The 10,886-nt window shown below is 37.7% G+C and overlaps 2 protein-coding genes, 1 non-coding gene and 1 pseudogene across 3 annotated transcripts; 3 read left to right on the plus strand and 1 right to left on the minus strand.

Moving 5' to 3' along the window:
- Positions 1–209: 209 nt before the first annotated feature.
- Positions 210–2,423, plus strand: LOC113358240 (putative disease resistance protein RGA3). Its single transcript, XM_026601781.1, has one exon. It carries the CDS (start codon positions 210–212, stop codon positions 2,421–2,423), a length of 2,214 nt encoding a protein of 737 aa, XP_026457566.1.
- Positions 2,424–2,917: 494 nt separating this feature from the next.
- LOC113358249 (F-box/LRR-repeat protein At2g40920-like) lies at positions 2,918–5,108 on the plus strand. Its single transcript, XM_026601789.1, has 2 exons — positions 2,918–3,026; positions 3,542–5,108. Exons 1-2 carry the CDS (start codon positions 2,923–2,925, stop codon positions 5,073–5,075), a joined length of 1,638 nt encoding a protein of 545 aa, XP_026457574.1. The 5' UTR covers positions 2,918–2,922; the 3' UTR covers positions 5,076–5,108.
- Positions 5,078–5,151, plus strand: TRNAV-CAC. The gene has a single exon. It is a non-coding gene; the product is annotated as a tRNA-Val (tRNA).
- Positions 5,152–5,275: 124 nt separating this feature from the next.
- Positions 5,276–8,995, minus strand: LOC113312373 (annotated as a pseudogene).
- Positions 8,996–10,886: the final 1,891 nt, after the last annotated feature.

Genomic DNA, 10,886 nt, shown 5'->3' on the forward strand with positions numbered 1-10,886 from the left:
AACCTACCGACTTGAGACCGATTACTTGGGTCTCAAGATTGCTACGTACGGAAACGGACTTTCTATATAGACTGTCCAAGTTAGTCTATCGAAATGGACTATCCAAGTTGGTCTCAAAGCATGGTCTCAAGACACATTCTTGAGCCCAACACTACGTATCTCTTAATACTACCCAACGGCACAACGTATCCACTTTATCTATTGTGGGTATGGGGGGTCTGGGTAAGACTACAGTAGCTCAAATGGTCTATAAAGATGACTCCATGGTGAGAAACTTTGAGCCAAGAGCTTGGGTTTGTGTCTCTGATCCTTTTGATATCTTTAAGATTTTAAGAGATATCATCGAGTCCATCACTGGACGAAAATGTGAGGATCCATCCAATGTCGACGTATTGGCAAAACAAGTCAAGGAAAATTTGCTTGGTAAGAAATATTTTCTAGTGCTCGACGACGTGTGGAATGAGGATGTCGGAGATTGGGATAAACTGAAAAGTTATCTTGTTTGTGGCGGCTTGGGCAGCAAAATATTAGTCACTACACGAAGCCAGAATGTTGCATCCGCTGCTGGGGGTACAGATTACTCTTTGAACAAATTACCGGATGATGTTTGTTGGTCCATTATCAAGAAGAAAGTATTGTCCCAAGGTGGAGCAGTGCTGACAAAGAAAATGACAGATATTGGAACTGAGATAGCAAGGAAATGTGATGGCTTACCCCTTGTGGCGAATTCACTTGGAAGTTTATTGCGTTCAAGAAGAGACGAAAGCTATTGGCAGTCAATCGTAGACGACATCACTGATCGTATGCGAGGTACACCTGAACATGAAAAAGTCATTTCAATATTAAAACTGAGCTATGATAATTTATCGCCTCCTTTGAAGCAATGTTTTTCATACTGCTGTATTTTCCCGAAAGATTGGAAAATAAAAAGAGAAATGTTAATTCGATTATGGATGGCAGAAGGATTCCTTTCGCCATCTAGCAGAGGAGAAAGTATATCTCTTGAAGATATTGGTAATGAATATTTTGAGTATTTGGTGTGGAGTTCGTTCTTCCAGGATGTGCAGAAGGATCAAGAGTCGGGTGACATTTGGGGATGTAAGATGCATGATTTGGTGCATGATCTTGCAACGAATGTTCTAGATCGTAATGAATTTAGAATTGCCAAGGTAAGAGATGAGAAGGAAGATGTTTCAGAAGTTCGACGCTTACAACTGCTAATTGATAGAGGACAAAGTTTGGCATCTCCTACAGTATTATCAAATGCTGTGAAACTGCGTACAATTGTTGCTCTTCAACCAAAGAATATTTCGCATGTCAGTTCTTTATTTCATTCTAGGCGTTTACGCGTACTATGTCCTCTCGATGGCTGGGATAGGGGCTGGCGTGGATGCTCACTCTCTTCTAGGAGCATGTCTGCTTCATCGATTTCTAAGCTGAAGCATCTGAGGTACCTTGACCTCTCAGACATGGATTTATCTCCTGAGGTATCTTTAAATCATTCTTACAATCTGCAAATACTCATATTTCGTGGATGCAAAAACGTTCCTAGCTGTCTTCTAAATAAGATTGGATCTTTGAAGAGTTTGAGGCATCTTGATATCTCGTTTTCGGATATTAAATCTATACCAGAAAATATTGGGTCCTTGGAACATCTATGTTTCCTTGATATTTGTGATACACCAATTTCAAAGTTACCGGATTCAATCACTTGCATCACTAGTTTAAGGACGTTGAAGTTTAATGATTGTAAGAACTTAGATGCCTTACCAAGTGAGCTAGGAGCACTGACACGATTGAGGTGTCTTGATTTGGAATATACTGGAATCAAAGAATTGCCTGAATCATGCATTAGCAACCTCTGCAATTTGGAGATTGTGAAATTAGGAGAGTACTGTAAGCTTCCAAAGGAAATTAAGAATTGGCCGAAATTAAGAATTTTTACTCATGAGAGATTTGATGATGTAATGCCTATAGGTATAGAAAGGCTTACCTGCCTTGAAACATTAGAGTCTTACATGGTTAGACAAGAAACAGAGGTATGTGGAAGTCCCGGTAATAAGAGTTACGGTGGCATTGAAGAGTTAGCAGGCTTAAACTCCCTTGAGGTATTGAAGATCATAAAACTTGAAAATGTGAGAGGTGGAACAGAAGATGCAGAAACAGTAAAGTTAAAGGACAAGCAACATCTTCGAAAATTATATCTGGAATGGGGTTCCACTGGTGGTGCTGATGACCATGTACCGAGTAGTAGAAGTGTAGATGATACTGCGGTGTTGGAGGGTCTCCAGCCTCACTCAAATTTGGAACAATTGGTAATAGAGGGATTCTCAGGTTCCAAAGTGGATGATGGGGTGTTCATTATCCAGCTCTTTGCATGCTCCTTTTCTTTTTTTGACAATACAGTGAAATTTTATGGATAATACATAGTGAAATTTTGAAATGGTTTATCTCTCAAACTACACCACGGATGTTCGCAAACTTCTTACCATTGGAAAGCATTTTAAAACATCTACGTAACGAATATAAACATGACTATCAAATTATGCATATTTCTTATATTTCTTATAATCAATTAAAGGATAATTTTAGAAATATCTCCTTGTTTAGTGATAGAGGTCACTTAATGGTGGGACAAAATCTAAAAGTAACTAGGTCACTTATTAGTGGGACGGAGGGAGTACAATTCAAATATGGTAAGATTATATGCCGTTAGTTACTCTTACTGGTCCAGAAACGTGTCATTAGCAGGCACAGAGGGTTCATAGGACTCTGGGCACAGACGAATCTGAACGATGTCCGGTTACGTTCGGAAAACATTGCTTAAATTTCTCTCGGATCTTGATTTAGAAAATCTTTTAAAAAAGGTAACTATGAACAATATTGAATATTGGGATTGAAGCAGTATAAATAAGATATGATATGCTCCAGTTTGTTAAATTTCTCTTTGTCCCTTTCTTCTACATAACGAGGGTCTTTTGTTCACCTTCATATATAAATTTGCAGGGACTTTATTTATTGATCAGGTATGTCATCTCTGATTCTAAATATTTCTCCAATCTAATCATCTTATACCGTAATAGATATTATCCTTGGTATATGGTATATTTCTGTACGCAGTTGCAGCCGGATATATAATCATTGCATGTTTTGACAAACCCTATAGGGTGAATAATATTGTCCTTCAGAAATTTTGAGATAAGATTTGCAATTATATATCGTTCCTATTTATACAATCATTGGGTAACTGGTAACCCTAAATCTTAATGCTCAATTATTTATCTTGACTAGAGATGACTTGTCCCTCTCCTGACTTAGTCTTCTTAAGATATCTTCTGTAACTTGATTCGGAACCACTTTTACGTTGGCATATACTCCAACAGTTTTGAATTATTAAGGGATACTAGTAACGGATTTATTTATTTTTTCCTGTATATGTGCAGTCGGATATCTCTTGTTTGAAAAAAAATCATATATTTAATTTAATATTAGGATACTACAAGCAAAACAACATACTTAATTTCTTTTATTTTGTTTTCAGGAGGATTCCGATTGATCTAGTTATTAATCAAGTCTGCGTGCCAATGGAGATAATAACAAGATATAATGATGTCTCGCCACAATTGTTAAGGAAGACAAGCACGGAGCTACTTATTAACAACTTAAACGTTCTTGGTGTTTTTAATTATTATATCGGTATCATTGGGGCCGATGATCATACTCGCAGTTTACCTGATGATATAGTAATAGAAATTCTGAGCAGACTCCCGGTGAAATCACTCATGCAGTTTAAGTCGGTATGCAAACATTGGTTGTTTCTGATTAAACAAGATACACGCTTGATTGATTTACATTCCAGTCGTTCAAAATCATGCCCGAATCTCCTCTACATCAACCCAATGCCACAAAAGGGACGCTTTACCTTCGGAAAAAACAAAACTTTACGGCAAAGTATTTCATGTGCAGAGATAATTGAAGGCAATAGTACCGGTGATGAGGAAGAACAAGTGGAAGCCGTTATCAGTAAAGTTAGGATAACTGATGACAAATGGCTCTGTTATGATCATGTCTTGGAACCGGTAAATGGTTTGGTTTGTTTCGTAGATCGGATGACACATGCTGTTATGGTATATAATGCAAGTACACGAGAAGCAACACCGTGGGTTAAATCAACTTTACTAGCAGAGGAAAATCAAAAGATTGCAAACGAAGGCAGCACGCTGGAGATAAAAAATATTCGTAATTCAATTTATCGAATTGGGTTCGACCCTGAGAAGAAGGAACATAAAGTATTCTGCTTTTGGAGGCTGGCTTCCATTCGTCCAGGGCCTTGTTACAGTTCGATCGACCGCACTAAATATGAAAAGTGGGAGGCGTTTACCGTAGGACGTGACACTAAATGGCGAAGGATCAATGCGGTTCCTAATGAAATCAACCAAATAATAATAAAACAGGCGCTCCCTCCGGTTATCAGCTGTAGGAAGCAGGTGTATGCAGATGGTACCATATATTGGAGTAACAAAGGATATAGTTGGGATCCAGACAGTTACTCTCCCGATGATCCTGCCGTCATAGTTGCATTTGATGTTGGAAGTGAAAAGTATAGAGTTATCCCGATTCCTAATTTCATCCTCGACGAGCCTCGTGATGGGAAGTATAGGCTACCTATAGATATGCTAGTTTTGGGTACACATGTAGCTCTACTATATCGGATGGAACCTTGCGTCGTGAAGTTATGGATGTTAGATGAAGGAGCTAACAGAAAACTAGAAAATTGTCGAGGAAATGGACATAATTGGAGCTCAGAGACTATCACACTACCCTTTTGTTGTGACAATGGGGTAGGCGGTTCTGCAATTGCTGGAAGTACTGACAAAATAATGTTTGAATTGCGGCGATGGGAAAAGTCGGCAAGCTTCACCCGTTTGTATTCTTATGATCGCAGGAATAAGACTGGCAAAAAGATTGAGATGGATGGTGCTTCTTCATTTACCCTTCACTCCCAAAGGTCCCTAGTTTCAACTTTTACGGAAACCCTCTTTCCTGTCTCAGCCAATCAACAAGGCAAAAGTTAGCAGTCTGGGCGGTGTAGTCGGTTATCACGCTAGTCTCACACACTAGAGGTCCCCAGTTCGAACCTGGGCTCAGACATTTTGAGTATTATTTTATCTTCATGCTTCAAAAAAAAAAAAAATATGTAATCGCTTTTGTTAAAACAGAGTTGTGATTGCATCTCTTAAAACATAAGATGTTATGCGTTGCCAAGTCGATCAAATACGGTGCCCTAATATAATCCATATATTTCTAACTTTTGTTTCTGTTGAATCTACAAACCGTGAATCCAGGGAAAGTGCCAAAAAGGAAAGAAAGAATAAGCTAAGCTGTTTTCAGTAGACCAACAGCATCAACCACCACCAAACACCTACCAGAACAACCACTCACAACCAACCATAACACATACCACAACCTGCAAATGCCAATGAACCCCCATCCGTAGTTTCAGAACTTACTGAGTTAGAAGTTTCAGCATAAATTTTCCCAGTACCAGGTTGAGCTTTAGCAGTCACATCTCTACCTAGTTGAACAGCAGATGTCCAACGTTCCTTGTTGGGTTTAAGAAAGTGTAAGTTAAGCAAACGAAACAAATTCTCACATTGTCATTGAAATATACATCTGAAAGAAAAAAAAAAAGAAAAAATACAATCCAGAATACTTGCTTGGCATCATTCAGGCCATCTATATTAGATCAGCCATGTTCATTGCCATCTGATGTGTTTGAGTACTGTAGTGCTGCTCTATGTCTCGAAGAATCATTAATAATCACTTGGCGACAAGTTTATTGCAACACCCTGCAGATAACAACCGATACAGATTCATGTTTAGCATGAGATAAACAGGAAACTTATTATACGAAAAAATGAGAGCTTGGTGTTTGCGCCCAAAACGACCTGACCGGACAATCCGATGAATGCAAGGTTCACACGATTGTTTGGAAGGTCATAATTGATAACCAAGAACACCTAAAAAGCGTAAGTGGTAGCAGAGGCATGTCAACCAAATTCCTTTAACAAAAATAACTATAGGATTTAATTTCTGATATATTTGGATAGAGTACACGATTCCAATACAATAAGACCATGGAAGGGTTTGCAACCGAACATTGTAACCAAATTCATCTAAAACTGTTTGGATTACTAAACTATACACCACATCCGACTGTACCACAATTTCCACATACTGACAAATGGATTTAACTAGTTATTATAAAAGATAATAAATATAATATGGATCCACAAACTATAATCAAATAAATTAGCATTGTAATTTAGACAAACCTCAAATCCAAGCTGAAAGACTCGCCTGTTGAACATCAATTCCACGACCCCGTACATCAGTTGTTATCAGAACATGGGTGTCCACGGATCTGAACTCTTTCATGATTGCATTTTGCTCCTTCTGAGGCATGTCTCAAACATTGAGGAGACTGTAGTTATAGCGGCACATCTTCTCAGTTAACCAATCAACCTGCTCATGAGGAAGTGAAATTAGCATATAATATAATACATATCCACGTAACTTTGTAAGGCCTCATGAACAAATAACCAAATAATTAACACACCGAGATAACATCCCAAACACATACCGGAAGCATAACTATGATAACCACATAATACCCTACTTCAACGACATTTTACACTGAACGGATTTGGTCCATATGGATTCTAGTTTCCCATCACCACACAGCTGAGCATATATCTATTCACAATGACACCAATCGAACAAAAATTCTATAAATTAAAAAAAATGTAGGTTCATAGTAACATCTTCTATGTTAAATTCCATACATTAGGCAAACAGAACAAATTCTGACATAAAGTCTGTGAGCTCTTTCATTGTCATTGTAATAAAAACTACTCCAAATTTTATACCCCAAAATCGCAAAAGGAGCTATTGTTCTTGTTAGAACAAACCCGTAATTCGATCCTAACAACATTACTAACTCAACTGAAATCAAAACATAACGAAATGAAACTGAAATCGAAGCACTCACTAGCTGAAATTTTCTGCGTGGTAGTCTAGAAACAACATGAACTCCATCCTCTAACTTCCTTATACTTCACCAACATTTTTACCTCTTATGTTTATAGGAAATCCCTCCATAGCCACTAGTGGAAACAGTAAAATTTAAACTCTAGCTTGAGTTCAGCAATTGAACACCATGACCAGTAACATAACATCTGTGTCCAACATGTTGTGTGTAGCAACTAAAGCAAATAGAAAAGAAAATGAAAAAAAAAGAGTACTTCTCATTTGAACCATCCAGCTGGTAAGAGAAACCTAAAAGCTTTTAAGTTAAAAAGACATCTTCTGTAGGCATTTAACTTTTCTGTATCCCGTAAACAGTAATTGACAATTTATGAACAGAAAAAAAAATCCACATAATGGCAGCTCTATCACTGTTTTTTCCATCCGAATTACCCAAGTATGATCAAAATTAAATAACCACAAATATGATTCACCCTACTCTAACGACATTTTACACTAAAAGAATTTAGTTCATTCCAATTCTAATTGCCACATCCACACAGCTGAGAAAATATACACTCTAATTCACAGTGACATCAATCTAAAAACGGAATTCAACCCTAAAATGAAAAGGTATAGATTCATTGTACCACCTTCTAAGTTAAATTTCATACATTTAGCAAAACAAAACAAATTACAACATAAACTCTTAACCTTCTTCATTGTCATCTCTAAATATCTCCACATACAAGAAAGAAGTGAAAATAATTTGAGGTCAAATTAGTAAAATCTGTATACTCAGAACACTAAGGAACAAAAATATACATTCAACTCCAAAAACACGTGCCGCACACATGCAGTCTACTAGTCTTCAGTAAAATAATCCTATCTCGACTTTGCTTGACACCCCCCAATTCTTGCCCCAATTCCCTCCCCCATGATGTGTCGCCACCTACCTCCTGGAGCAAACAGGGGGTCCACTAGCATTTAATTGGGCCAATAACATGACGACACATCAGGGGAGGGATTTGGGGGCAAGGATTCGATGTTATTTATATTGCACATGACGAGGTGACTGACACCAATATGATCATCTGACATGAAAATGGTGGGGTAAATAGTACTTAGGTATGTACTACTTACCATTGCCCTAAGGAATTGCCTACATTCTAGGTGATGGATCGGAGTCAGCGCACTTCACAGACACTACATAAACATACACCACAAAAGACAGACAGGCGTTACCTTCCTCTTCGTGTTACAGAAAATAACAGCTTGAGTGGTCGTCAGAGTATCATAAAGATCGCATGAAGTATCAAATTTTCATTCTTCTTTTTCAACAGCAACACAAAAATGTTTGACACCCTGACATAGCAAACCAAAAGATACACGAATTAATAACCAAATAATTAACACACCGACATAATATCTCAGACATGTAACAGAAGCCTAACTAAGATAAGTTAGACTACATACCTCCAAGGTCAATTCATCACGTTTTACAAGGATCCTCACAGGTTCTGTCATGAACTTGCTAGTGATCTCCAGTACTTCATGAGGAAGTGTTTCCGAAATTAAGCAAACCTATGCAAACATAAGATGAATATTAACGGCAATCATCATGAAACCTTTTCTAACAGTGCACAAGAAAGAAAGAAACAGCTATAGTGAAATCCTTAATTTGTACCTGAAGTTTTGTTGGAAGATATCTGTAAACGTCATAGATTTGATCTTTAAAACCTCTACTCAACATCTCATCAAGTGTTAATAATTTGATAGTGCGTAACGATCTTTTCTTAATCATATCTCAAACTTTCCCAGGTGTACCGGATACAACATGAACTCCATTCTCTCATTTACTTGCATCTTCACCAACACTTTGACCTCCAATACAAGCATGAGCTTGAATATTCATATAACTTTCTCAGTTTGTGTTCATAATTCTCTTTTTGGTTACAAAATCAAAGCTTGAAACCTAAACACAGAATCAAAGATCCAAATTTAATCAGAGATTCAAAGAAAGAGACCTGGAAACATTCAAAAATTTAATGAGGATTACAACCCAACAAAATCAAAAATTCAAACTTATTGAGAAATCCATGGAAAGAGACCAAAACAAAACAAAGAATAAGATGTTTTCAGTTGACCAACAGCATCCACCAAAAACACCAACACCTACCAGAACAACCACTGGAAACAGTGACGGAGCCAGCGCTTTTAGATCGTGGGGTCAAATAAATTTGTTCGGCGCCGTTTACCAAATGATTTTCTAAACTAGTTCTAAATTACAGTTCAAGGTACTACAAAACCACGCGCACTAGTATTAAAACTAGATAAACTTGCGGAAACCACCGAAGCATGAATATACTCGTAATTTTTTTCTTGGGTACATTACGGTTAGAATGTTACTAATTGGGTAGGCGGCCGAAGGCCGCGTAATTTTTTTTAGAACGGGTCGCAATACCAGTGGACGACTGTGACTTGCTTACAGAGAGGGTACTCGATATATAAGAATGAAAAATATCAAAATGAACAAACTTAATATAACAGACAGAGAAAAATTATATATTAATGAGAAAAAGAAGCATTATCGACTTTACACAATATCGCAATGACACTGGTTTAAGTCTTATCAGTTCAATGCAGACCTATAAATATTCAGCAAATGGTGTGTATAGTTCTGACTGCAAATCTGATTTACCTACTTAGCTAGGTTAATTACTACCAAGGTAGTGATATAATAGAACTTTGCTTCAGTCCACCTAATGTCTATAATGTTATTGGAAATGTTGCCCAGAGTGTAAAACGATATGTTTTAAGTCCAAGCCATCCTCAAGGAATCTCATACATGGTCCATTTGTTGTTTTTAGTTTAATTTAGAGAGCTAGTCGGGTGATAAAACGAGATTTAAACCGGTATTAGTTGCACTATGACCCCATTAGTTATAGAAGTTTCAACTCTACCACAATGTTTGCCCCCACAACTCAGTTAAAATTACGGAAACATCAAGCCTATTCTAGCCGAAGTTCAAAATCAAGTGGGGTCTTGGGACCCCATTTGTCCCTTGTTGCCTCCGTCCCTGACTGGAAACCGACAACCACCACAACACCAACCACAACCTACAAATGCCAATCACCAGAACCCCAACCCATAACCACAAACCAAAATTGTCAGCCTCCAACAACAACTGGCACTACCAGAACCACCACTAGAATTGGTGATGGTCTGTGTGGTGTCATTGGTGCTGACCCGCTGGTAATTTTAGGTGATGTGAATGGTAGCGGTTGTGCTGGTAATTTTCTTGGATGGGGCTGGCACTGACGGTTCTGGTGGATGATGTTATTGGTGCTGGACAGTGGTAATTTTTGGTGGTTTGGTTATATGATGCTGGTATGCTTATGATGAATGCTGCTGGAGGTTCCTGCAGCGGCCGACTATTCAAACACCTTATTTCTAGTATTTACTTTGAAATATTTGACTCAATTATCTAGTTAAATCAAGAAATCAAAACAACCCCCCTAAAACAAACCAAAACCCCATGGAAAAAGAAACTTGATAACAAAAACTGGGGTTATAGTTTTAGAACTTACTTTGAATTAGAAGTTTCAACGATTTAAACATAAGTTTTCCCAGTACCAGGTTGAGCTTGAGCAATCACATCTCTCCCTTGTTGAATATCAGATGTCCATATTCATAAATCCCACATAGTAATTCATCTTTAATACCCATTTCATCCAAACTGCTTACTGGTTCTACTCCATGACTTGTCTTCTATGTTAAATTTCAGCAAGCAAACTAAACAAATTCCCACATTGTCATTGAAATACCCCAAGATCACAAAAGTGCTACAATTCATATTA

This window comes from Papaver somniferum, chromosome 1 (genome assembly GCF_003573695.1).
Source record: "Papaver somniferum cultivar HN1 chromosome 1, ASM357369v1, whole genome shotgun sequence".
Lineage (NCBI taxonomy): Eukaryota > Viridiplantae > Streptophyta > Magnoliopsida > Ranunculales > Papaveraceae > Papaver > Papaver somniferum.

Coding starts and splice junctions, on each gene's coding strand:
- LOC113358240 (XM_026601781.1), top strand. CDS start 210: ATGGGGGGTCTGGGTAAGACTACAGTAGCTCAAATGGTCTATAAAGAT.
- LOC113358249 (XM_026601789.1), top strand. CDS start 2,923: ATGCTCCAGTTTGTTAAATTTCTCTTTGTCCCTTTCTTCTACATAACG. Junction 3,027..3,541: donor GGACTTTATTTATTGATCAG/GTATGTCATCTC, acceptor TTTTGTTTTCAG/GAGGATTCCGATTGATCTAG.